This window comes from Hippocampus zosterae, chromosome 14, assembly GCF_025434085.1.
Source record: "Hippocampus zosterae strain Florida chromosome 14, ASM2543408v3, whole genome shotgun sequence".
Lineage (NCBI taxonomy): Eukaryota > Metazoa > Chordata > Actinopteri > Syngnathiformes > Syngnathidae > Hippocampus > Hippocampus zosterae.
In genome coordinates this window covers 627,286-654,081 of record NC_067464.1, presented here as the reverse complement: position 1 = coordinate 654,081, position 26,796 = coordinate 627,286, and the positions used below count along the sequence as shown (strand labels likewise).

General features: G+C 51.6%; 3 protein-coding genes across 6 annotated transcripts; 2 read left to right on the top strand and 1 right to left on the bottom strand.

Annotated features, from left to right (window-relative positions):
• The first annotated feature begins 1,117 nt into the window (after positions 1–1,117).
• Positions 1,118–15,962, top strand: mark3a (MAP/microtubule affinity-regulating kinase 3a). Of its 4 annotated transcripts, XM_052086130.1 has the most exons (18): positions 1,118–1,676; positions 4,322–4,519; positions 4,741–4,794; positions 6,275–6,323; positions 7,104–7,169; positions 7,920–7,990; positions 8,125–8,181; positions 8,316–8,552; positions 8,655–8,774; positions 9,592–9,691; positions 9,927–10,039; positions 10,118–10,265; positions 10,611–10,834; positions 10,976–11,079; positions 12,167–12,436; positions 13,042–13,068; positions 13,960–14,004; positions 15,179–15,962. In XM_052086130.1, the coding sequence occupies exons 1-18, from the start codon at positions 1,626–1,628 to the stop codon at positions 15,525–15,527; spliced, it is 2,283 nt and encodes a 760-aa protein (XP_051942090.1). In that variant the 5' UTR covers positions 1,118–1,625; the 3' UTR covers positions 15,528–15,962. The 4 variants fall into 4 exon arrangements, with proteins under 4 accessions (XP_051942090.1, XP_051942091.1, XP_051942092.1 ...); XM_052086131.1 differs by lacking the exon at positions 13,042–13,068; XM_052086132.1 differs by lacking the exon at positions 13,960–14,004.
• A 481-nt stretch (positions 15,963–16,443) lies between these two features.
• On the bottom strand, positions 16,444–20,206 carry ckba (creatine kinase, brain a). Its single transcript, XM_052086150.1, is given in 9 exon segments — positions 16,444–16,757; positions 17,115–17,304; positions 17,451–17,574; positions 17,638–17,809; positions 18,144–18,276; positions 18,366–18,520; positions 18,868–19,069; positions 20,014–20,085; positions 20,087–20,206. Coding segments are annotated over 9 exon segments (1,347 nt in total). The 3' UTR covers positions 16,444–16,578.
• A 621-nt stretch (positions 20,207–20,827) lies between these two features.
• Positions 20,828–24,443, top strand: trmt61a (tRNA methyltransferase 61A). Its single transcript, XM_052086155.1, has 4 exons — positions 20,828–21,008; positions 21,743–22,075; positions 22,192–22,458; positions 24,118–24,443. The coding sequence occupies exons 2-4, from the start codon at positions 21,745–21,747 to the stop codon at positions 24,387–24,389; spliced, it is 870 nt and encodes a 289-aa protein (XP_051942115.1). The 5' UTR covers positions 20,828–21,008; positions 21,743–21,744; the 3' UTR covers positions 24,390–24,443.
• Positions 24,444–26,796: the final 2,353 nt, after the last annotated feature.

The window sequence follows — 26,796 nt, the reverse complement described above, 5'->3', positions numbered from 1 at the left end:
TTGTGCGTTTTTCCTGAAGGGATTAAGCAAATTCAGTTTGCAGAATGCCACACTTGCAACCTACTAATGTATTTGATCAGGATCCATGTAATGCCCATTATTGTATTAAGCCAAACGTCAGATGCGTGAAATTGAACATTTTTCAGTACAAAAAAATCACCTGTTGCTGAAGGCTACTCTTAATTCATAAATATTTCTAAATGCTGCATATTTTTGTATTAAAAGCTCGTGCTGGAGTTAAATCGCGGGCATATTTGGAAATGGGGCGTACACAAAAAAAATCACCTAGAAAGGTTTCTGTACATCTTTGATTAAAACGTAAAAGATGTATTGAGCAGTGTAACTTTTTCCCCACTTGGTGTGCGTGTGAGGCTCTGCTTCCCCTGACTACACGTTCCTGTAAAATCACAGCATGACACTATTGTGCTATATGAAGATTAGTTTATCTCCGGGCCTTCAACACCCTGTGCTCGTCTGTACCGATCCCGCATGTAAAATAACACACACTTGTGGTTGGAAGCTTGAGTTAAGCGTTGACAGAGCGCAGGAGTTTGACAGGCGAGCGGGAGCCAGAAGGTCAGCCAGTTTGCTGACTTCCGCTTGAGGACCTTCTCCGCCCCTCCCGTTCAGCTGGTTCACAGCGATGCTCCATTCAGGTGCCGTCGGAAATAAGGCTACCATGGTGACGGCTTCAACGGTTCATGGTGAGCGCTTGTTCTTCGGACGGTTTCTTCAATGGGATGCTGACAAGCACGTTCACACAACACGTCCCGGTCGAATACCCAAATATTAATGCCTAATCCAATTTTTAAAACCTCCCTGTTTTTGCTTTATTTTACTTGGAAACTTTGTGGAATTGAAAAAGTTCCCGAAACGAATCGGGTGGGGAATTCACGTTGGAATGATTTGAAGGGTCAGGACAAGGGTTATAATTGTTGGCCATTTTTCATTGCGGTTAGTTTTTATTTCATTTTGACATTCGGTTTCAATTATTTTTTAGAGACAAGACTGTTAGGTTGTACTGTTGTGAAAATGCTTAGTTTTAGTTGACATTTTATTGGTTTTAGTGTTAAATATGGTGTTTACGAAAACTGCTTTATCGGAGCCCGGGCGAGGTCCTTAAACGCCTCGTAATCCAGCCCGGCCGCCGAGCACTCGTAGCCATTTTGGTCGCACCTAAATCATCCCATCGAGCTCCTCGTCCACTTTGGGCGGCCCGCCATGGACCGAACCGAGCCGACGGCGAGGATTTATACCGTTGAACCAGTTTGAATCCTGCCCGCCCGACGACATACCGCCGCCGCCTGGCATTGGAGGACATGACTCGTCGCTGCTAGGCTGACTTGAGAGCGGAAAAAAAACCGGGGCGTTTTGGGTTTTTTTTTTTTTTGGAAGTGGTGACCGAGCAGCGCCTCCGTCAACGTTGTCCGAGTTCACTTCGCCCCGACGGGCCCCGGGACGACTGGTATAACGAGCGTTTTGCTTTTTTTGCCCCTTGCGAGCAACTCCAAAGTGTTGCTTCACCACTTGGTCGGAGATCCATGCGACTGTGGCCCTCTTCCGCCGCCGCGGGATCGAACGAGGTGTCACCGGATCGCGGGCTGCTTGCCGTCGCTTGAAACATCATGTCCACCAAAAGCCCTTTGCCCACCGTCAACGAGAAGGCCACCGAGAGTGTGAGTAGCCGTTTGTGATGCGGGGACTCTCTTTGCACCTATTTTATTGCGTTTATCGGGCGGAATCCTCACGTATTGTTCTTTCGCACACATTTCGTAAACAAATCGGCTTCCTCTTCGGCCTGCCCAAAGTGCCCCCCCCCCATTCCTGTTCGGTGTGAACTCTTTGCGTGTTTTTTTGGGGGGGTTGGTGGTGGTGGGGGGTGTCACAGTTATCCTGGCGGTATGCCGGTGTCAAGTTTTGGAGCGCTCGTTGCTTATTTGGGATGCGTTGGGAGCACTTTAGGCCCCAGCCGAACAAAACTACAAGACACTACTTTGCCTGTTGGCTTGGCAGGAGACAGAGGGGATTGTGTTCTGGCTTCCGATTGGCGACGTGGTCTGTCAATCAGGGTCCTCGACCAGTCGGATTCGGAAGACGAACGTCTGAATCGAGCCCACTTGTGACCAACAAAAAGCACCCTGCCTGACTCACTGCTCAAAACAAGCGCCACACGTCTTCGCACGCACTTCCGACTTGGCTTGTCAGAATAAACCGCTATGAATTTATTTTAAGAATACATTTTCTTTAAATGACACTGTTATTTTTTGATGATATCAATGTTTTTGAGCATTAAGTGAACAAGTATTTCACACACAAGTGTTTTAAATCCTGGCGCTGGTGATGAAAATATGCAACAATATTGGCAAACAAATGAAGCGGTATATTTTCTGAACCCCGTGTGGAATCCGACGCATGGCCACTTGAATAACAAGATGAGCCAGAAATGAAGTTCCGGGAGCTTTTGAGTCCGTGCCATTTGTAGTTCCTGATAAGTCAAGTTTCCAATTGGAAGTGCTGCAGAAGCCACCTTAAATTCCAGGGTACATTTTTGATCGACATGTCATTTCTGGAGCTGCTTTAAAGTCCAGGTGCTATCTCACTTTTTGGCTCCTGCCAAATGACGTGCGGCTAAATTTAGCCAATAGTTCCTGCATCCGAATGTGCAATGGCCCTCCGAAACGTCATCGCTTCAAAGGATAGCGTTCCTGTGGTGCACAAAGGCTTCTGTTTAAATTGATCACAGCCCGATGGTTCTGTTGGACTGTGAAAAGGTTCAGCTACCTTTGGGTGTTAAACTGCTTCAAGAAAACGTGTCGAGCGTTAGCCTCATAATAACAGAATGACTTCAATCATTTTTGAGCATTTTTGGCCTTGATTACATTTTGATTGATGCTCTATGCGGACGTGAAGGCAAAACAAAAAAAAACCACGGTGCTATTTTATTTTTAAAAATGTCTTTTGGCAGTAAGTGAAAAATAACGGAAGCAATTACGCTATTGGTTAAAAGTGGTTATAGTTGCTGATTCCATAATTGCGCGGTTTGGAAACTGCGCGGCGCAGCAGAGGAAGGTGCGCCGTACGTCTGCGGCGCGTCTTTTTCCTTTGTGCAAGACATTTACAACACAAATCAGGAGGATCCAGATTATTTCTCAATCGGGAATTGTCAACAGGAATGACAGGAAGTGTCCCTGCTAAACGGAAAGCTCTCCTTGCCCACAAGAGAGAGCATTTCTGTACTTTAGCTGTTGCCCAATGTAATTGATTCTTAAATATTTTTTTTAAAAAGTACTGGATTGCGACAACCCTAAAGGCTTCCCCTCGGTTAAGCCGCCTTCTGTCCCCGCAGTCTGTGATTGGCCAGTTTGATTCAGGCCGTGATGCGTTCAGAAACAATAATTAATAATCAATTAGAGGCATGAGATGGGGGCGGGGGGGGGGGGAAGCGGGGGCCGATCTTCCTCACAAAGACAAAACAAAACACTGGCTGAAAATCTTTCCAAGATGACGGTCAGTCAAAGTCATACTTTTATTCTGAAAGGTCACTTTACCGCCACAGTTGGCAGCCTGTCGCTGGCTTGATGCAGACAGATAATTAGGACCCCCCCCCCCCCCAAACCACCCCCTCCTACGTCCCTCCTTCCTGGCCTGGCCTGCACTATTTATCTGTGGGGAAGTTGAGAGCAGAGTCGAAGAAGTCGGCAGCGGTCGGTCGAGGACGTCGGGTCATGGTCAGGCGTTCAGCGACATGACGGGCTGACGCGCGGCCAAGAGGCGCTCCAGCCTCGTGAGTGGAAAAAAAACAAAAACAAACAAACAAACAAAAAAAATGCCTGCCAGACTGAAATGTCGCCTAAAACGATGTTTGTGTTTTAATTAGTTATTTAGTAACCGACACGATCAGCACTTGCAGACCCAAAGACCCCCCGGGACTCTTGGCGCTCCTCAAAGTTCCGTGTGGTGGGGTCACGTTTCCGCACGGACTGACCTCCATCCGTTTTTTTTACTCTGCCCCCCCCCCCCCCCCCCCAAAAAAAAATCAATATGTGGTGAGAACTGCCGCCAGCAGCCACGGTCACGCAAGCGCAGGAATCGGGTTGACTTCCACAACGACGAGTCAAGTCGGCAGCTTCGTCGCGACACGCTGCCGGCCTGACTACTTCAAAATAAAAGCATATCTAAGCTCTGATGTCCCTCCGTTGTTTGGGAACTCCCTTCTTGCCATCGCTAACTTGCACCGGCCGTCACAGAAATAATCGTCACCATCATCCCGTTTTGCCGGCGTTGCGGAGTAACGGCGGACGCGTTGGCTCCCTCCCCGCAGCACACGTCCTCTCACGGCAATGGCCGACAGGAAGTCAGCGGCAGTGGCGGCTCGCGCTCGTCCCGCTCGGGGTTGCGCTCGCGCAGCTCGGAAGAGCCGCAGCAGCCGCACGTGGGCAACTACCGCCTGCTCAAGACCATCGGCAAGGGCAACTTCGCCAAGGTCAAGTTGGCTCGTCACATCCTCACCGGCAGAGAGGTAAGCGCAAGCCCCCCCCGCAGCCTTCTTTGGCCTCGTCCGACGTCCTCGGAATGGCGGTTGGCCCCCCCCCCCCCCCCCCCCTACGACCGCCTGGTCACGATGGTCACCCTTCTTGTGGTGAAACGCTGACTGCGGCCGTCTCGGGGTGTCGCCGCCATTTTGTTTTCTTTTCGTCTTTTCCACACGTGATTTTTTTTTTGTTGCTTTCTGCACTGAAGGTGGCCATCAAAATCATTGACAAGACGCAGCTCAACCCCAACAGTCTTCAAAAGGTAAGAGCCAGAGGGGGAGGGGCCTTCCTTTCGGGAATAATGCGGCTGCAATGAAGGTCCTTATTTGCCTTTGCTTTGCGGCGGTCACGGCGATGATCATGTCCGGTCACCCCCCCCCCCCCCCCGCCACTGGGGACGGCGCCGTGCCGTGGCCCCTCCCCCTGCGGTGGCCCCGCTTTCCCCTCGGCCGGCCCGCCGGCGCTTTTCCATCAGTTTTTCCAAAGCGCCATTGATTTGGAACCGTTTGTGTGTCAGAACCCCCCCCCCCCCCCCAAAAAAAAAAAAGTCTGCAAGCAAGCATGGCAGCGGAGCGCCATGACATCCACACAAAACGCCGGGACACTTGATTTTGCTCCCATGTTTATTTTAAGAAGTCGGCGCCGTCTTGAAAGACTTGAAAAGGTGAAATGGCTCTCACGCGCGGCTATAAATACGTACGAGTTGCGGCCCCCCCCCCCCCTCATCGTGGCGCGTCGGCCTGATGAAGAGTTGACAAATCCCCGAGAGCGAGCGAGAGGGCGGCGTCACCGCAGATTGAAGCCGCCCGCACGCTAATCCCCTGGATCGGACCTTTTGTTCACATCTGCTGCGCTCCCTGAAAATTGCGGCCTGACTTCATCCCGCTCATTTGGTGTCTGTACACGAGAAAAAGCTGCAAAAAAGATTTTTTTTGGGTGGGGGGGGGGGGTCACATTTGCACACGCCACGCCACTAAAAACAATCCCCCAGGTGGCAGTTTAGCTCAGAAAGCGCCACGGCTGGTGAAAATAACGTCAGATTTCAAGAAATATGACAAAGAGGGAGAAGGGCCACGCTTATTGGCGGTTGAAAGCGGAATGAAAGCGCGCAAGGCGGCCATTTCCCATCAGATTCACTCACCAGGTCCTGACAAAAACGTAAACTTAAACCCAAGATAGTTAAAAAAAAATAGTCCATTTTGAAATCAATGATTCGTTGTTTTTTTTTAAAAAAAAACTAGTCGTTTGAATCTCAATCCAACTTTGACCGCAAGCGGCCGCATGCCTGCCGACTTCCCCGTTTTGTGCGCTCAACACAATTGCAGGATGTCCCGTCCGGGTGCAGCGGCGTTGTCTTATCGCCCGGCCGGCCGTCCGTCTCCCCGAATGTTGCTTCTCAACACCCGCGCGAAAATTGCAAACCCCGGCCGCCGCTTCCCTCTCGTTCCCTCTCGCACGCCGACGGCAAGCTGACTTTGATTGGCGCTGTCGAACGGGTCCTCCCGAGCGAAGGGCAACCTCCGGTGGTGTTGGGAGGGGGGGAAATGGGGGGGGGGGCTTTGTTGTGATTGTCGCAGTGGAGGTCTTGCGTCCTGGATCCCATACAGACCATACAAGTTGGGTTTTTTGTGCACCGAAAAAACCACCAAAAAAAAACCACCCAAAAAAACCTTGACTCAATTGTCAACTTGTTTTTGATTTTTACTTGCCGTCATGCCGCTCACTTTGTCTTTGCTTTTCAGCTCTTCAGGGAAGTCCGAATAATGAAGATCTTGAATCATCCCAACATTGGTAAGGGCGCCTCTGACGTGCACCCGCGGCCGCTTTTCCCACTCCTCCTCCTCCATGTTTTTGCGCAGCAAAAAAAAAAAAAGCAAAGACAGAAAATACGGCGAGAAGTGTCACTGTAACATGCTCTGTCGTCACCAGCAGCGCAATGATCATTCGGCTCGCTAGGTTTGAATTGAGGGTGATTCTGATATTTGGCGGGATAAAATTCCAATATCTAATTAATTGGACCATTCATAGGCAAAAAACTGGCTGCTTTTTTGGGGGGCGGGGCATCGAGGCAGAGCACAATGTGATTGGCTGATGGCATATGCGAGTAAACGAGCCGCTTCTTTCAAATGGGTTGTCTCCAACTTTTTTTTTTTTTTCTCTGCGAGTAGTTACGCGGCAAAAAAGAAGAAAAAAATATCCAAATGTGGTGCCAGCGGGCGTTCGTTAGCCCCCCAAGCAAAGTGCAACACGAGTCCCCCCCGGCTCTGTTCTAAAAATAGGCAACGGGACACTGCCACTTACCGAGCTGGATCAAAACAGAAGAAGAATTTTAACGTATGTTTATTTCAAACAGTTTCTTCTATTTATTTATTTTATTTTAATTGAATAGATTGTGTTCAACGGGGGGGGGGGGGGGGGCGAAAAAGTTTCATTTTGGAGCCGTACATTCTCTGCTTGCTCGTCTTCCATTTCCACCCCGGAGTGTATTCGTGGCCGCTCTCCCGCCCGTTCACGTCCACGTCCACGCGCGCGCACTCAAGCGATGTGCCTTGTGGTTGTGCGTCCCGGCAGTCAAGCTGTTTGAGGTGATCGAGACGGAGAGGACGCTCTACCTGGTCATGGAGTACGCCAGCGGAGGTGAGCGCACAGTCACTCGCCAGTCCCGTCAAAAGTATGAATGTCAGAATGCTTTGCTCATCGCATGCGCCCGCACGCTCGCCCCATCGATTGGCGGGGGGGGGGAAGGTCGCGTCGGGCGCAGCCGATGCGATTATCTCCCGAGGCGACGGCCCGCTCTTATCACGTTACTCGGACGTCAAGTCAATAGGAGCCTCGGCTCCCTTTGGACTTGGGACGCCGGCTCCTCCGTGGCATTGAAATGAGACCATTACCCCCCCCCCACCTTCGGACAAGTCGACTGGTCTGCGCGACCCCCCCCCCGCTCCTCCCTGTCGCTCGTCACGCCCGAGTTGTGTTTTTTCTTTGCCCTTGGAGCTCCTTGGAACAGGTTTTTGTGACTTTAAAAAAGGGGGTAATGAAGTTGCATAAGTGTGCACACCCTTCAGCGGCTCGTGGCGTGGCTTTAGAATGGGGCCCTCTCTCCGGCGATTATTTTCATCCATGAATCTGTCTATTTATTGGATTAATGGATGGAAAAAATGTCAAAGAAATCCTTCTCTTGTGCCAAAACTGCGCAAATATAAATTGATGATGATCCAAGTTGCCATTTTGGTCTGTGACATGGACTCTTATCAAAGTAAAAGCATGATTTATAATTATTACTAATAATTCGACATTATTCGGAATGTTTTTCTGAAGTCGGTCGGCTGGTGTTTGCCCGCCGCCATCTTGTCCTCATCTGCGTTTCCCGTGTGCTGCCGCTTGCAGGGGAGGTCTTCGACTACCTGGTGGCGCATGGAAGAATGAAGGAGAAAGAAGCCAGAGCTAAATTTCGACAGGTACGCCCGCCTCCAAGTGTTCGGCTTTGGCACCTCGCCAGGCGGGGGCGCCGCCGAAATGGACCTCTGAGGAGACGCTGTTGATTTTTAAATGACGGCGCGAGTGCGAAGGGCTCATTTTGTTCCCGTTGCAGATTGTGTCGGCGGTGCAGTACTGCCACCAGAAGCACATCGTCCACCGAGACCTCAAGGTGAGGAACCAGGTTTTTTTTGGAGGGTGGGGTTGTGCCAGGAACCATCCGCAAACCCCGATCCTCATCAGCGGGGTTAAAATGAGCAAAATGTCCCCACCGTTGTCATCCTTCCCTGCGTTTGTCGTCTCCAGGCGGAGAACCTGCTGCTGGACGCCGACATGAACATCAAGATCGCCGACTTTGGCTTCAGCAACGAGTTCACGCTGGCCAACAAGCTGGACACCTTCTGCGGCTCGCCGCCGTACGCCGCGCCCGAACTCTTCCAGGGCAAAAAATACGACGGGCCCGAGGTGGACGTCTGGAGCCTGGGCGTCATCCTCTACACGCTCGTCAGCGGCTCGCTGCCCTTCGACGGGCAGAACCTGAAGGTGAGGCGGCGGCGGGCGGCGGCGGCGGGCGGCGGCGGCGGGCGACGACAACAAACGGCGCTGACTCCCCCCCCCCCCCCCCCCCCCTGCCGACCTCCGCAGGAGCTCCGCGAGCGCGTCCTGCGAGGGAAGTACCGCATCCCCTTCTACATGTCCACCGACTGCGAGAACCTCCTCAAGCGCTTCCTGGTGCTCAACGCGGCCAAACGCGGGACTCTCGAGGTGAGCGAGGACGCCCGCGACCCAAATAGGTCGCCACACTTTCTTTCCATTTAACCCCCCCCCCCTACTTCAATTTTGACTTTGTTTGATATGTCAGGATTTTTCTTTTCATCCCAAATCGAACTTTATCGGGATTTTTTTTTAAAATTGGAGGGGGGGGGGTTATTTAGTTCAATTTTCTGTTGAACTGCGATTGGCAGAAATACGTTTGTGCAAGAATTCAAACTTTGAACACTTGAATTTCCAGATTTCTCCTTTAAAAAAAAAAAAAAAAAAGCCAAAATATGTTTGGCTGTATTTTCGAAAATTGACTAGGTAGCGTATTGTGACTGTCTTTTTTTTTTTTTTTTTTTTAACTGCATTTTGGTGCGCATGTGTCCCAGATATTCGGTACATGTTGAAGAAAGGAAACATTTTTCAACTGGCCATGACACACACAAAAAAAAAAAGCACCAAAATAGGAAAACATTTTATGGCATTTATGTGATTTGGTTGAATGATGATTTGAGAACAACAAAATTATGATTTTTCTTTTTTTTCCTCTCTCCCACTGGTAAACGTAAGAGCCCCACGTGCAGTCCCCGACTGGCGTGTGGGGGTGTCGCCCAGCAGGCCATAACGCGGTCGGTCCGCTCCGCATCCGAGCATGATCGATGATCATTAGTTGTCCTGCCGGCTGATTAAAAATCCCTCCCCGAGACATTGATCTCATCGGCGGGACGCCAAAACGAACGACGTGGACCTCAAGCGCTTCGGGCCCGACCGCCATTTGGAATCGGATATCAAAAAAACGATTTTGACTCTTTGTTTGATGCAGCAAATCATGAAGGATCGATGGATCAATGCCGGATTCGAAGATGACGAGCTGAAGCCTTACGTGGAGCCCGAGCTGGACATCACTGATCAGAAGAGAATAGGTACCCGCCCCCCCCCCAAAAAAAAAATTCATTTTCATGAAGTAGTTTGAAACAAAATATTTTTTGATCATTTCTGGATGTCACAATTAAACATTTTTGCATGGCTGATCATCATCCAATAAACCTGCAGTGGTCAGTAATTCTGGGGGGGGGATTCCAGATTTTACAAGGCGCTGGACTAGCTTATCCCAAGAAGACAATCTCCCGCCGTGACTTTTGATGCTTTTGTGCGCAGACGTGATGGTGGGCATGGGCTACAACCTGGATGAGATCCAGGAGTCTCTGGCCAAGATGAAGTACGACGAGATCACCGCCACCTACCTGCTGCTGGGCAGGAAGGCCTCCGAGGTAAGCGCCCCCGCCCCCGTCCGTCTCGGGGCCCGCGCCCCCTCTTGACCTCCAATACCCCCCCTCCCCCGCCCCCAGTCGGAGCCCGGCGAGTCGGCGTCCAGCAGCAACCTGTCGCTGGCCAAGCCCAGACCCAACAGCGAGCTCAACGGCCAGTCGCCCTCGCACCTCAAAGTCCAGCGCAGCGTGTCGTCCAACCACAAGCAGCGACGCTACAGCGAGCAAGGTCGGCGCTCCGAATTTCCCCTCCCGCCACTTCGGGGGGTAGTCTTGCATAAGGCCGGACCGATCGTTTGATTGGCCGTCTGCCATCAGCGCCTTTGGAATTGTTGCCAATTCCAATCCAGGTCGACCTTCTGAGGCGGCAGGAAACGCTGCTCGCCACCGTGTCCACTAGGTGGAGCTCTGACGCCGTCCCATTGAAGGCGCGTCTTTCTCGTGTGCAAAATATGCACACGAGAGCGCTCCATTTGGTTGAGATGTATCGTTTTGACGCCCGTTGACCGACTTTTTTTTTTTTTTTTTTTGCCAAATCTCTGTAAGCCACACGCGTGCTCTTTTCGCCCTCCAGCCGGCCAGAACGCAAGCGCGGGCGCGGCCCACCCCAAGCGCAGCCAGACGGCCGCCGTCGACAACGGGAAGGACGACGGCGGGGTCCATCTGCGCAAATCGGGAGCCCCCGGGAGCCGCGGCGCCGCGCCGCCCGCCAGCCCCCTGCTGGGCAACGCCAACAACCCCAACAAGGCCGACATCCCCGATCGCAGGAAAGCCGGCGGCGCCGCCGCCACGCAGGCCGTGAGTGCACGCCACTCTTCCGTCGCCTTTGACGCTCGGCCGACACCGAATTGAGAACGAGTGACAGAAATGAAAAACGGGCGGCGCTCGAATCAACTCCCGAAGGTTGTTGACGTCCTCGCTCTGGCGTTTCCCCGGCAGAACGTCACGGCGTCGGCGGGGATGACCCGCCGCAACACGTACGTGTGCAGCGACCGCAACAACGCCGACCGGCTCTCCGTCATTCCCAACGGCAAGGAGAACAGGTGAGAGTGCCGTTGTGGTTCTTCGCCCCCCCCCCCCCACCATGTGTTGGAATTTCTATTGTCTTTCTTTCTACGCCGTCTTCTCTCATTGAGCTGTCCTCTCACGATCATGTTTGATTTCTGCCCGTGTCGTCGGGGGGGTTGTCGCGGGGGGGGTTTGCGGGCGATCAGCACGAGCTCCGTGGCCCACGCCGCCAGCGCCTCGCCCTCCCTGAGGCGCCCGGCGGTCGGCCACTCGTACGCTTGCCAGATGGGCTGGGCCACGCTGCCGCACTCCTACTACGCGCTGGACTACTGCTCGGCCAAGTAAGACGACTGGGGGGGGGTGACCTCCCGCCCCTCCCTCACCCGTGCGTCAGTCTCCTGGTGTCTGCGCCCGCCGTTTGCCCCCTCGCCAACCCGCTCCGAGCGACCGAGTCCACCCCGCCGCCGCCCGCTCGCGTCGTCACCGCGCCGATACGTCAAAATGGAATTTGGGGGAGAAAGTCGGCATGTCGTTCGTTATTTGAGGAAAAAAAATGAGAATGGATTCTCGAGAAAAAAATTCGGAGAAATTTAGACAAAAGTAATTTGGCAAGGGTGAATTCTATGCGTATTTTTGAATTTTGATGGAGAAATAAAAAATTGTCAGAGAAAGTTGAGCCATTTTTGGGGGGGTTGGGTGAAAAATTGAGCCGGGGCGGGGGGGGGGGACTTTGACGCCAGCCAATTGTAATGTGACTCAAATTTGAAAGGGGCCTTGGAATGAGTCTCGGGGTCAATAAAAAAAAAAAAAAAGATTTTGGTGTTGAACATCGGAAATGTCAAAAAAGAAATCAAGCCCCGCCCCCTTTTCTGATTGGCCGCTTGGATCGCTTTGACCCGGCATCGAGTGTTGGAACGGTGTTTTTCTTTTTGGACTTCCTTCTTCCCCTGATCTTTCCTTCATTCTTCCTCCGCCTTGCTCCTGGACCGTTTTTCTTTGCTCCCGTTTGAAACGGACAGAAAGTGACGACTTTTCCTAAGAGCAACCAAAAGGCTCATTACGACACGGGATGCCGTCTGACCGTATGCCCGCTTGTGTGTGTTCCTCCCCCCCCACCCCCAGCGTGACGGTGTCCCCGGGCGGCCAGCGCAACCCGGTGGCGTCCACCCACAGCGTGGCCAACGCGGCCACCCCCGAGCGCCTGCGCTTCCCCCGCGGCACGGCCAGCCGCAGCACCTTCCACGGCAACCAGCTGCGCGACCGGCGCACCGCCACCTACAACGGTCCGCCCGCCTCGCCCACCCTCTCGCACGACGCCTCGCCGCTCTCGCAGGCGCGCAGCCGCGCCACCAGCAACCTCTTCTCCAAGCTCACCTCAAAGCTCACGCGCAGGTAAGGCGAGCCCCCCGCCCCTTAGCCAATCGGCGCGCCGCGACGGACTAAGCGTGATCGCCGGTCGCCGTCTCCCCGCCCGCCCGCTTGCCTGCTCGCGGAAAAAAAGCAAAGGAAAGCTGATGTTGTTTCGTTGTTAGCTTAGCTTAGTTAGCGCTCAGATGGGACTCGCTGGACTCGACGGCCTTTTCAGCTCGACGACGTCTTTCGTTTTTCGAATGTTTTATATGATTGGCGTCTCATTCGTTTGCTCCACGGAGGGTTATAAAAGTTGACATTTAGGGGGGGGGGGACGCATTGTTGGAAAAAAAGATGTATTTCGCAAAATGCTTCTTATTGTACGACCAGAATCTTAATCAGCATACCATGCATGGACATCTAATTGAAAAAAACAAAAACGTAAGGTGGATGCGAAAGGCCCGCACGGAGTCCAACGTGGCAGTGAGACAAAACGACTTCCGCCATCGATTCTTGTCAACTTGTCGGAGTTGTTTTTGCTCCCGCCGCTGGCCGCCGACATCCAACGCTTGACGCTTGTCTCTCTCTTTTGTTGTCCTTGTGTGTGTGTGTGTGTGTGTGTGTGTGTGTGTGTGGTTGTGTTTTAGAAACATGTCGTTCAGGTTTACCAAAAGGTAGGACCAGCGTACTGCCTGCGCTGTCGCACCGCCGCTGGCACGCCACTAACACGCTGCACGCGCGCGCTACATGCTACATGCTACATGCTACATGCTAGTTTGACGCCAAAATGAATCGTGATTTTTTTTTTTTTCCTACGATCATTTCCGTGCCTTCTCCTTTTGATGTAGACCGCACCGTCAAACGAACCCCCCCCCCCAAAAAAAAAGAAATAAAGCAAACATCCAGTGGCCAAAGCAACGGTGTTGGAATGATCTGGCAGCGCCACGACTTTTCAAGCGATGCCTTCAAGGGCAAAGAGTCCGAATCGAAATCACAAAAGCCAAGCGTCAAGTTCTGAGTGGACGGCCACCGGAGGGCGCCAAAAACCAAGCGAGAGCATTCGGCAGTCCAGCGAGTCCTTCTCCGCCGTTTTGTTTCGTCTCCCATGTAGGATGTCGTTTTCTTCTTAGGAGCGCAAACATTTGCACGTGGGAGTTCCGTCATTGTCGGCTCGTATGGCGCGCTCGACGAGACCTGTCACTCGATGGGCATCGCGCTTCTCCTTCTGGTGCGAAAGGAAGGCCGCCGTACGATTGGTGCACGATTGTCCTGCGCTTTCACAGCAGCCGGAACGTCAAATGACAAAAGTCAGACAGAAAATAGGATCCAAAAAATCGACGCGCCTGAAGATTATTCTGTTGCCGCACTCTTTGTGGTCAACCATCTGGCGCGCGCTTTTTATTTTGGGGCTCATTTGCGATCATTTGTCTGGAAGTCGCAGTTAGCGCAGTTTTTTTTCTTTTTGTGCCGGTTGACCGTGAGCGAGCCTTCACGATCCACATCCTCTTGTTCTTGTCTTCCTCCTCCTCCTCCTCCTCGTCTTCGGCTTGTCACGCGTCCCTCAGAGTCTCCACAGAGTTTGAGAGAAACGGGAGACTGGAGGGCTCAAGGTGAGCTCGACCGGGCCAAAAGCTTCCCGTCAAGTGGCGCCGGCCGCCAATGGAAAAGTGGCGTATCAGGAGCGGAACGGCCGCGCCGCCGCGCGTGCGAAAGCCCCCCCCCCCCCCCGTCACCTCAAATAACATCCTGGCAAATTCGATGCCAAATTTGAATCCCCGGGCCAGGTTTTCACGCCGCCCATCAAAGCGGTACAAAAACAATGTTGGGGTTGACCCACAAATTTTCTTCCCGCCTTGAGATGGCAACAGCTTGCACGACCGCCGTGTGAAAACCGGGACGGCTGTGTGAAATGTTAACACCCGACAGCGCCACGTTGTGCTGAAAGTCATGGTCGCCGTACGACAGCTCGAACAGATTAAATGCCGGCTCGCTCGTTCCGTCCCTGATGTGCCAAGTTTGCATGAATCCAACGTGAAAGGGGCTACGACGGCCGTACTGTCCCCCCCCCCACATCATGTCAAGTTTTTTTTCTTTTTTTAATTCAAGAAAAATTGTGAATACGTTTGCTTGGTTGGCTGCATGACATTGATGCCGTTGCGTCCCCCCTCCCCCGTTGTTGCTCTTCCTGCATGTTGCCGTGTCACTTTCTGACAAACAACCGCCTGCCCTTCCCCCCCCCCCCCCCCCCCCTCCCTTCATGCCTGCTACAGCATGGTCCATTTTGAGTTGATTCTTCATTTTGGTTGCCTTTCATTCTTGACATGATGCAAAAAAGTCGAAATGAGATTTTTCATTTTGTCGCCAGGAAATGGTCTTGGCCACAAGTTGACCGTTTGTGAGCCTCCATTTTTGCGGCCACAAAACATTCTTCAGCTCAATTTTGTAACTATACGTTTGCGTTCGGCGCCCGTCATTTGTATTTTGTGATCACAAATGAGAATTTTTTGTATTTATTCGCCGCCAATGAGCATTTTGTGGCCATGGGTTAACACTTTGATCCGAAATTGGTGTTTTGTGGCCACGCTGCGGCACTCCATGTCAAATCGGCATCGGATCGCTTTTTGGGGGGGCGACAAAATAATCTTGAGCGCGGGGTTAAGACTTTCATCAATGACTATTTGGTGGCCGTGACCAACGTCTCTCCATTTTAAAAAAATGTTTATTTTTATCTCCCCCCCCCCCCCCCTCCCCGCGTCTCTATGACGCGTCCCCGCGCGACCGCAGCCGCCACGTGCCCGTCGTGGAGGCCAAGGGCGAGGGCAAGGACGGCAAGCCGCGCTCGCTGCGCTTCACGTGGAGCATGAGGACCACCAGCTCCATGGAGCCGGCCGACATCATGCGGGAGATCCGCAAAGTGCTGGACGCCAACAACTGCGACTACGAGCAGCAGGAGAGCTTCCTGCTGCTCTGCGTGCACGGCGACGGGCGGGCCGAGAACCTGGTCCAGTGGGAGATGGAGGTGTGCAAGCTGCCGCGCCTCTCGCTCAACGGCGTGCGCTTCAAGAGGATCACGGGCTCGTCCATGGCCTTCAAGAACATTGCCTCCAAGGTGGCCAACGAGCTCAAGCTATGAGGGGGGCCCCCGCCCCCCGCCAGGCGCCGGCCAGGCCGTACAATCTCCCGCGTAGCAACTTTCCACGGCTCCCCTTTTGTATGATGCAAAACAAGACCGGGGGAAGTATGTAATGAGTCCTAATCATGTACCTTTTTGTTTTCAATAATATCACTCGACCGCCGACGACTTGCTCCTTCTGGCCACACGGGGGCGACATAGTCGATTTGTGTCCTGCTGTGAACTGTGGACGCAAAAAGAAGAATTTCTAGTCTTATTTATTTTTTTCGTTTCTTTCCCCCCCGTCCCACTCCCGAAAAAGATTAAAATCACCACGTAGCTTTTTTTCTTGTTGTTGTTTTCCGTGTAAATAATACCTTGCACCGACAATGCTCTTCGGGTTTTGTTTTTTTCATTTTGCCTTTGGGGTGGAAACGTTACCAAAAAAACAAATAATAGTAATGGCATCCAGCAGCAGATGCGTTGGTAAAGGTCACATGACCGTGACCCCATTAAACGTGTCAAAGTGGCAACTTGGACACGAGCTCTTCATTTCTTCAAATTTGAGTTTTCCTACGCCTGCGTTGTCCTTCTGGCCGGACGGCGCATTTTGCATCATGTTCCTGTTCCCGTATGTGCTTTCGGCCACTTCTTGTTCCTATTTTGAGGAATGAGTAGCGACCGGGTATCTGCGGCAGGCCAAAACCGGCGTTGTTTGAAAGGTATCGAGTACTCCTAAAGACCACAGATACCAACGGGGCCCCAAAAACATCCAAGTCCTATTTTGCAGGAGTTTGCCGCATCGGCCAAGCGTCTGTGTCCGAAACATCTTTGGTGACCATTTTGCTTGGCTCACCTACAAAATGGATGATGTGATTAAGAGGTATGTCATTTTTTTTGTTCTTTTTGTGCAGTTAACAAAAACAAGCATGACAAATTCTTTCCAGGAACATTGTATTTCAGAACCATCTTTTTGATACAGCGTTGGGGGGGGGGGGGGGGGGGCGGAGTGGCGAGGAGAGCGCCTTGCGGGACGGTCCAAGCGAAGCGGGCCCAAGATTGTTGGGCGGTTCTACTTTTGCGCGGGCACCAGGTCGTCGATGGGCTGTCCTTTCTCCAGCTTCTTCTCCATGTCCACCAGCAGCCTGACGCCGTCCACCACCATCTGGACCAGCTCCACCTCCGAGAAACCCAGACGGTCGGCGTTGGAGATGTCGAAGACGCCGCCCACCGCCGCTGTGTCCACGCCGCCTGCGCGCCCGACCGTGCGGTAACAAAACAAGTTTGTTTTTGGGTGATATGTACATTTACAGCGAACATTTTTTTTTATTCTTTTGGCAAGCTCAAGAGAAAAGATTGTTTTGATTCCAAGGCTTAGATGAAAAATGCAGCAACTTTAATACCCCCCCCCCCAAAAAATAAGACCAATTTATCACATTTGAACCAGGCTCAGATCACGAATAAAAAAATGGCTCATATTTTACATTAGATTTTTTTTTCAACATTAATTGGGAATTTTTGCTTTTTTTGTGGGAGTTTCTTTTTTTTCCCGATTTTTGCCTGGCCGGCTAAAAGCGAGACCGGGCCGCCGTGCGGCGCCACACCCACCGGTTCCTCTCTTCTGCAGCCGCAGACGCTTGAGGACATCCTCGAACTTTGCGTGCTTGCTCATGTTGGGCAGCTTGACGTGGACGCCGGCCCGCAGGCCCGTCCCCAAATTAGACGGGCACGTCAGGACGTAGCCCAGGTGCTCGTTCCACATGAAGGCGTGGCCGCGATCCTTGAACAAGCTCTCGATCTGGAGCGCAAACCGCAACAAAAAAAAAATAATCATCATCAATTGTGGCGTCAAAGACTAATGACACTTTTGTCCTTCAAAGTTTTTTTTTTGTAAACTTGACAATATTGTCCATTTTCATTAAGGCAATTTCAGTTTCAGTTCACCTTGGTGAGTCCGGTGCAGAATCGCTGGAAGACCTCCTTCATGTTGCCCCCCTTCTGCATGGAGATGACCCTCAGGTGGTCCTCCTCGTTCACCCACACCAGGAAGGTCTTGTTGTCGTTGTGCCTTCAACGACATGGTCACCGAGTCACAAAAGTGCCGGCCAGGAGAGAGGCGGCGCTTCCTCACCAGATGCCCCTGGCGTCCGGCCAGTCTCGGGCCATCCCGGACGCCAGCAGCAGCGGCGAGACGGGCTTGTCAAACAGGAAGTGGTCGTCGATCAGCTGCTGCTGCTCGCCGTCCGTCATGTTCTTCAGGGCGTAGTACTTCCCCTTCAGGTCGCCGCTCAGGGACGCCAAAGCTGTGCGGGATGAACGCGCGTCACCGCCAATTTGACGGCATTCAAAATAACCGCGGCAGCCCCCCCCCCCACCCGAAAATCAGATTGGATTTAAAAAGATGCGAATGTGTAACTCCAAAGTGGAAAGACAAGAAAAAGATCACGAGCCAGGATTAGGTGGGTGTCGTGCCGCCTGTTGCCACCAGAGGTCGCCGTGAAAAGACGAAATGCCCACAAGACGAGTTTGCTGGGTGTCGTGCCCAGTGTTGCCACTAGAGGCCGCCCGGCACCGAAGCAGTCTCCGAATCTCCTAAACGCTCACGCTCGACAGCAGCAGCAGCAGCACAGCTTTTACCTTGGATGGAGAGCTCCTCCACGGCCCGGCGTTCGCCGCGGCTGCAGTGCGGCGGCAGGCAGAATCCGCGGATGCTGCGGCCCGTTCGCACGCGAGAGCTCAGCACATAGTTGGGGTCCAGGTCGTCGCCACCCTGGGGGACGGAAACAAACAAACAAACGCAACACGTGAAGCCGCAGCAGCGCCATCATGTATGAAATGAGAGCGCTTGGCTCGACTTGCCTGCAGGTGGTCGGCGTCCAGGTCGGTCTTGTGCTTGTCGGAAGGTTTGTAGCCTCCGTGGCGGTCCTGGATGACGGGATCCAGGAGCTCCTTGAACACCTCGTAGGTTTCCTCGTCGCCCGCCACGCAGCCCACCGTCATGATGAACGGGTGACCTACACACACACACAGACGAGGTTCATCCATCCAAGTTACACGTAAAACATATTCACGGATGCAACTATGGGGGGGGAATCACACAACCAAAATTGACAATGACACGCAGGTGTGGAGTTTAAGGTCAAACTCACTTTTAGTCTTTGGCATTCGACTCAGCATGACTTTGATTTGTTCTTGGTTTTACCGTTTGGTGCTTTCTACCATCTTTATTATCGATTTGTTTTACTGTTTCTTGTATATGTGAAATTGCTCCATGTACAGCACTTGGTATGCAGCGATGGCTGTTTGACTTGACGTTAATAGCGTGACGTCACGTTGCCGCTGGCCACGCCCGTGCCCTCACCCGGGTTGTCGACGCCGGTCTGGATGACGTCATCGAGGGTGAAGCCGCTGGGCGTGCTCCTGGCGCGCAGTTTGTCGTACATGTCGGGCGTCAGCACCTTGGCCATGTGGTTGTTGTGCTGGCTCAGGTCGGGGAACTCCTGCGCCGACGTGTAGCGCAGCTTCATCTCGTTGTGCGTGTTCCCGAACGGCATGGCGGCGTCCTGAGAACGCCGGGACGGAGGAAGAAAGAAAGAGAAACGAGCGCATCCAGGGTTGAGTAATAAAACGGGGACGTCAAACGTCAAGGCGCCTGCTTGCGAACCCGCGGCCACTAGGGGGCCCCCGAGAGACACTGCGAGCATTACGAGCTTGCCGGGGCAGTGCCACCCTCAACCCTGGCGTGATTAGCAAAAAGAATACACACGGTTCTATTTGGTACACAAAAAGCGGGGACCCGCCATTTTCAAGCACTTTTCAGATGTTTTCTTCACTTCAATTAAAATACGCCATCGTGTCATTGACGTCACGGTTCTCCCGCGTTCCAAAAACATGCGCTTTAAGTTGATAGGACGCTCTACATTGCCCCGAGGTGGGATTGTGACCAGTCGAAGGTGTACCCGCCTGCTGTCCTAAAACGCTCGTGATAGACTCCAGCGTGTTCGCGAACCAAGTGAGGAGAAGCGGCTCGGATAATGGCTGCATGGATGAATCGTGTCATTTTTGTCCATCCAAGTGATTGCATTTATTGCTATTGTATTACCATTATTTTATTTTTTTACATTCAAGTACATTTTCAGTAGGCCCTGAAGATGTTCGATATCCAACTTATCTGCTGCGTTGTTGTGTACATATCAACATACAGTATATCAAGCCCAATCTGCTCCATGTCAAATTGCGTTTTCACGCAAACAACGCTGCTGCATGACGTTCGTGAGCTGCGCGACGGACGAAGGAGCAAAAAAAAAATCAGCATTTGTGCCAGACGTCAAGGAGGCCCGAATGCAAATGTGCTCGGAGGCGTGAGTCCGCCGCTGTGCTTTCCGTCAATGAAAAGCATTGTGTGTCCGATAATAGGCGCACCAATGGCAACCCTTGTCACTCCATCATTCAATAATCCCTCCATTGCACGACCTGTGCGTGAATACACACAAATCCAATTTCTTACCTTTTGTTTGCAGATGTGCGGCCGATTACTACAACTACTAGCCGGGACGGATACGAAGATCCCTATTTTTCCCTGCAAAAGAACCCGCAATATAGGTCCAACAACAAGCTGCTCCGGCACTCTTCTCCTCCGCGTCCACCGACAGACGCCAGCGGAGATCATCATTTATAGACGCCCCCTTCTCGACCCCCATTGGACGATGCTCGCATCCGTTCGCGACGCTGATTTGACGCCTCCTCCTCGCCTGTTTTTAAGGCAATATTGTGCTCATAAAATACCGGGACAGGTGGATTTTTGGTATACCGGTGAAAGTAATTGTTTAGAATTCTTTTTATTTAAAGTATTTTGGGGTCAGAAGATGGAAGAAGAAACGCCACAAATCATGAAGCCATTATACGCCCTATGAAAACAACAAATATGAAGCTTATGTATACAAACAATAAAAAAGCCTTAAATTGTCATCTAATCTTGACAATGTTTGGATTAGTAATTCATGAGCAATACATTACTGTTTAATAACTGCTTTATGTGTATACGCACGAATATTCTTACGCGAAATTATGTTCAGATTTAACTTGGGAGTTTATGGGCTTTTTTTATACAGTCAAAGCATAAAAACACGATCTTGACTAAGTTGTTCAAAAAAAATGTCAATATGTACCCAGGCGTTCAAAATTCCGTCAAATGTGATCTGTTTTAGACTCGGTAAAACAAAAATGATAACGCTATAATCCACCTGCGCTTTCACTTTAAAAGGTAGATCTACAAATGGCCTGCGCGACAGCATTGAGAGTATTTTGTCCACTCCAGGCATTCTGTTGATCGAGGAAATTTATCCACTTCCGGTCTCATTCGCCCGTTTCCGGTGAAAGCACCGGCACATGTGGCTTCTTATGTCTACATTTCTTCGTGCTTGTAACAGTTCCGAAAAAAAAGTTCATTTTTCGAAGTGACTGCTTCCTGCGAGACACCGAACAAGCGGCGTAGTTGACGCGGTAAGTCAAAGTTCATCAAAGTTATCTTTAGCATTAGCCAGGCAAGCTAACGCGGATAGCACGGAAGTCATCGCGCATGCTCGTAAACTCACTTTCACTTCTTTTGAACACATTCTGCACCATATAAGTCGCTCGTTGTTTCTCATCGGTGATTTATGTTTACTCTCAAACGCATCCAATTCTGTTTTGGACGTTTGATTGTAATGCTAAACCACTACATTAACGTAGTCCGATAAATGCTCGATGCTGACAAAAATCGTTTTCCACAAAGCGGTGTGTTCTAATTAAAGGGAGTGTAATCTTATCAGTTTTGCCCAAGGGCAAAGTACCACCGGACCTCATTTAGCTTATCACCTAAGTGACGCCATTTCGCCCGTTTGACCATCTTGTGCAAAGTGAACATTCGACGAACACTCGTTATTTGTTCACTCAAAATGACAATTGGAAAAAACGGCATCGTTTTTGGGGTCGCAACAGATCGGCGGTGCGTCGATTCATTCAAGAGCTCGCTCACGTAGCAGTTCTAAACTCAGGTTTAACCCTGTTTTCTTTTTGAAACGGCTTCATGAACGCTCAAGACAATATTCACGGCAATAAACGTCCGGATGTTATAGCTCCGATAGTCCAAGCCATGTTTTGGTCAAACTCTTCGACGAAACAAACGGACGTGTTTGTCAGCCCAAAAATGCATTCGGGGAAACATCGCGACAACGGACGTGTTTTTTGTGTTCCAGTCATGAGTTTTGCGGAGTACTCGCAGGAGATCCGCGACGGCGACGTGGCCATCGTGTACCTGGGCCACGAGTCCATGATGCCGGTGAAGGTGCGGCACGGCGCCCAAACGCAGACGCGCTACGGCGCCATTCGCCACTCGGCCGACCTGATCGGAAAGCGCTACGGCGCCAAGGTGACCTGCAGCAAAGGGGGCTGGGTCTACGTTTTGCACCCCACGCCCGAGTTGTGGACCGTCACGCTCCCGCACCGCACGCAGATCCTCTACACCACCGACATCGCCACCATCACGCTCATGCTGGAGCTCAAGCCGGGATCCGTCGTCTGCGAGTCGGGTGAGAACCCTTTTTTATATATTTAAAAAAAAAAGATGATGTCACGGACACGCCGATTTCATCAAAATCGAATAAATAAGACCGGGCATCTGTTTTTTGGGCGTCTCGCCTCGCAGGCACGGGCAGCGGCTCTCTGTCCCACGCCATTTTGCGCACCATCGCGCCGACGGGCCACCTGTACACGGTGGAGTTCCACCAACAGCGCGCCCAGAAGGCCCAGGAGGAGTTTGCCGAGCACCGCGTGGACCACCTGGTCACCGTCGCCAACGCCGACGTCTGCAGAGACGGCTTCGGGGTGACGGGCGTGGCCGACGCCGTCTTCCTGGACATCCCCGCGCCGTGGGAGGCCGTGCGGCACGCCAAGGCCGCCCTCAAAGCGCACGGTGAGCGAACAGGGCTAACGCCACGTTTGGACAAAGGTTGCTTAGCGACCGTCGGTTTCTGTGACAGGGCTTGGTTTGATGTGTGACTGCATCTCGCTGAGGGCGGAGCGCGTCTGCGGAACAAGGATGCGCTAAGGAAGTTAGCATTTTTTAAATTCGGACACAACCGGCGATAAGGCGCATTACACTTCGGAAGGGTTGCGTTGTAAAAAAAAAATGTGGATTCCGCTCACTTCAGCCTGCACAGGAAATATCAGGTGTTGTTTGGATTTGCAATTTAGTTTGGCAACAAATTTAGCGTAGCGGCTAATTTAATTGCCGGCGAAGCTCGCGTAGGCGTCACCGAACTAACTTTTCTGAAACTTGATGTGGGTGTTTTTATGAATGTCCAAAGGCAGTTTGTGGCCAGCGAAGCTACATCAGCCAATTTACTCACAGATTAAATTAACGTTACGCTTTTAATGGCAAAGACAATTTAGTCATCAATTAAAATAAACAAATATGACGGCAAAAATATATAATATATATATATATATATATATTATATATGTATATTTTTGGTGTCACTGTCGAACGCCATTTTGTGCAGTGAATCGACACATTTTGGAAAGGCGACGCCATTTTTGTGGTCGGCGAAATGAACGCAAGCCTTTTTTTTTGTTTTTTTGCGAAGACTTGAGCGTGAAGATGTTTTGTAGACACGGCCGATAGTTCCGTCTTCTCCGTTGCCAACAAAATTTGCCTTCCCTCCAAACACCCAAAAGAATTCAGTCATGGGAAAAGAACAAAATCGTCCGTCGCCGACGTGCGGATGAGGACGAGCGCCGCGCACCCGAGATGCTCCCCCCCCCCCCCCCCCCCAGCTCAGGCTCCCTTTTATGGACGTGCATCTCGTCTGGTTTTGCATGTCCATAGAGGGCCATGCGGCCCACGTCGCCGTGGCCGCCTTGGCGTCCTCCTCCAAATTGCAAGCGCAACCCAAATCTCTTTTGTTTTCCTTTGGCTTCTGATTCAAGCGTGTCCTCTTTTTTTTTGGGGGGGGGGGGTAGGTAGGTATCTTTTTTTCTTTTCCATTTTTCATGAAATGCTCTCGCGTATCCCAAGTTGTCCTCTGGACTGCCTCATTCCTTCCCCTCGCTCGTGATTCTTGTCGTGCTTTTGGCCAGAGGCCCGAATTCCTTGTTTAGAATAAAGCTGCTCTCCATCAGGTCCTTGACATCCTCAGCCCCCCCCCCCTCTCCCCTCTCCATTTTTTAATCCTCCCACTCCACCCACCCTCCCCCTTTCCATTATAGAGCGCATAAAACAAATAAGAGCTCCGGTGTGCCGTTGATTGGTTGCCGGCTGAACTTGTTTAATCATCCACCTCCCCCCTCCCTGTTTGCTGGCCCCGGTTGCCACGGAGACCATCTTTTTATGGCCGCCCCCAAGTTGGCTATCTGGACCTCTCCCAGGGAGAGAGGCGACGCTGTCAGCCGAAGCCGGCGCCGACGTCCACGTCCACGTCTCGCTGCCCCCTGCGGGCCGGCCGCTCACGTAGCGGCGGCAAAGAGTTTGCCGTTGCCAGTCGGGAGCTGCTGTGCCCCCCCCCCCTCCAAAAAAAATCGCAACGACCTTAGGTGGCGTGCGCTGACCTTTCTGGTGCGTTTCTCCCGGCAGGAGGTCGCGTGTGCTCCTTCTCGCCCTGCATGGAGCAAGTGCAGAGGACGCGGCAGGCGCTGTTGGCCGACAACTTTGAGGAGCTCAACACCTTGGAGGTGGTGCTGAGGGTTCACGAGGTCCGCAGCGTCTCCATGCCCATGCCCGACTTTGGGCCCCAGGCCGAGGCGCCGCCCGCCGCCCCCTTGAGGACCACCACGCCGCCCCGCGAGATGCCCGCCCACACCGGCTACCTGACCTTCGCCGCCAAACCCCGAGACCGCCGCCTTTGATCCTTTTTCAACTTTTGCCGAGGACGTGGCTCTTTGCATCCGGCGACTGTCGCCACTCGCGGAAAAACCAAACAAACCCAAAGTTGTTTTGCCGTCTTCATCGTATTGTGATCACGGCAGAGCAAAGTTCCATCGTTGAGTTTTCGATTTTCAAATGTTTTTTTTTTTTTACAATGGATGAGATGAGACTGTCGTGCTTTTTTTTGTTGTTGTTGAAATTGTTAATACAAAATGAAAGTTTGTCAAGAGTTGGAATAATCTTAATCTAATCCAGTGGCTCGCCCGAAGGCAAAACGTTGCTTCCTCGCCGGTTTGACGTGGTCCTCGCCAGGAAGCACAAAGCGTCCCGGCTGGCGGCTTCTTGACGCGTCGAGAAACGCCAGCGCTAATCCTGGACTTAGTCGCAAGCGCGGGTTAAATAAAGCAAGCTTTGTCGTGTTTGGGTCACAGACGCAGGCGCGCCACTCGGAATCTTTTGTCCGAAAGGAGGCCCAGCAAACGAGCAAGTCGGTGGAAGGTGGAAACTCACAGGGGGAGGGAACGGGCTACTTCCTGATTTCGGTCCAGTCCACTTCCTGGTTTCATCTTTAAAATGCGGTCTTCGTTCTATTTTGGGATTGGAAAAGCGCCGATACACAGTCGCTCATCAAATCAGCTGAGATTGAGTCTCTGGATCCTTTTTGCCTCGCCGGCTTGGTGCGGTCCTTCAGGACAAGTTCCTGCAAATAGGACTTGTGAGCTACTCAGCCCGGGGCCTTAAGCGGCTTGTCTCATGGAAGCTCGCAAACATCCCCACCTCCGGTCACACTGTCTCTCATGCACAGAACGGTTTTGTTACAGCTGCCGCTGTTGTGAATGCGCGATATAAATCAGCATGTCTCGTATTGTATTGTATTCACACACGGGACAGTTCTTTCGCAACACTTACTAACCTGTCACGGTGCTATTAATAACCCCCAAAATAACAGTCAAGAAAACCACCGTGGCCATCGACGACCCGATAAACAAGGTTTTGGGCAGTTTTTGTTTTTCTACGATGTATGACAGCCCATAGCCTGTCTATGGTGGTTCATGTGATATGTTAGCATGATGCTAGCATGGTGCGTACCAGGGCCAGCTAGAAGGGCTGACGTCGCCACTGGGCGTACGCGTTCGGTGATTGGACGAGCGCCCGCTAGAGGGCGCTGTTGTTGCATTTTAACCAAAAATGGCCGAAGGAGAAGACGTTGATCTGGTTGCGGAACTACTTTCCAAACAATTTTCAAGATGGACCTTCCACTGGATTTACCCATTGAAGTTGTTTTAGCAAGGCAGCAAGGAAACATCATAGCACGGCTGGGCAACTTACAAGCTGCGGTGCGTTTAAAAACGTTTGGGGACACTTGCGTCGAACTGCAGCTCAGTGAACAGGCACTACATTGGTGAGTCAATGAATTTTATTTTACATTTCTTGTCATTTTATTTCGTTAGCATTAATGGTCACGAAATAAAATGACAAAGATCCAAAAATGTATCCAATAAATCAGCTCACCTGCCATTTAGAATGGCGCATCGTCGTCACCTTCGTGCACGATCTCAGCTGCTCATCATCGTCAGTTAGTTGCTGTTGTGTAGCCGATTCTCAAAATGCAAATGATCTGTTTACTTTATTTTCAAAGAATAGTTTGTTTTGCTATTGTTTGGTCGGCGTCTTCTATGAAACTGCGATATTGCGCAATTTATTAGACAGACTTGTTTCAGATCACACGACGTCATTTGGGTGGCATTTTATTGAGTATTTTGATAATCTTTCTGACAATATTTGTAAATTTAGTTTACTTGTGAATGCATACTTGATGGTTTTAAATGCTGCTGAAATGAAGTTCTGCTTGACGAGCCTATATTGTGTTCATGTATGTAACGTGGTTGTTGTGGTGAGGATGCGTGTACGTTGCGATGTTGAAAACACGACAGTTACGATGTGCTCTGACCTGGGGCGGTGACGTCATCGGAAAGCGTCGGAAATACGTGACATAATCGTCGTCAGGGTCATTTATGGCTGAGTGCGAGTCGTTCCCGCTGATGCCGCAGCTCCTCAGTGTCAGGGCCCGCTGTTCCTTTGCTTCCTTACTTGACTCGCTTCTTAAATGGAAATGAAAAAAATATGTATGAGAAAAGATTGAGTTTTTGGGGGGTTTTTTTAAACTACGTTGCATAGTACTTGTGGTGTCCACGGTACTTGATTTTTCTTTTCAATGTGAGCTTAGCACTTCATCAACTCAGGACAAGCTTCGCACTCGCTGTCGAACTCGATGAATGCGCGCGTGCGCGTGTTGTGCTGGCTTAGTGTCGAGATGCATTCAGCGACATAATGTCAATTGTGAGCGTTCGGTGGAGCGGAAGAAACTGCAAAATGCACGGGCGGCCC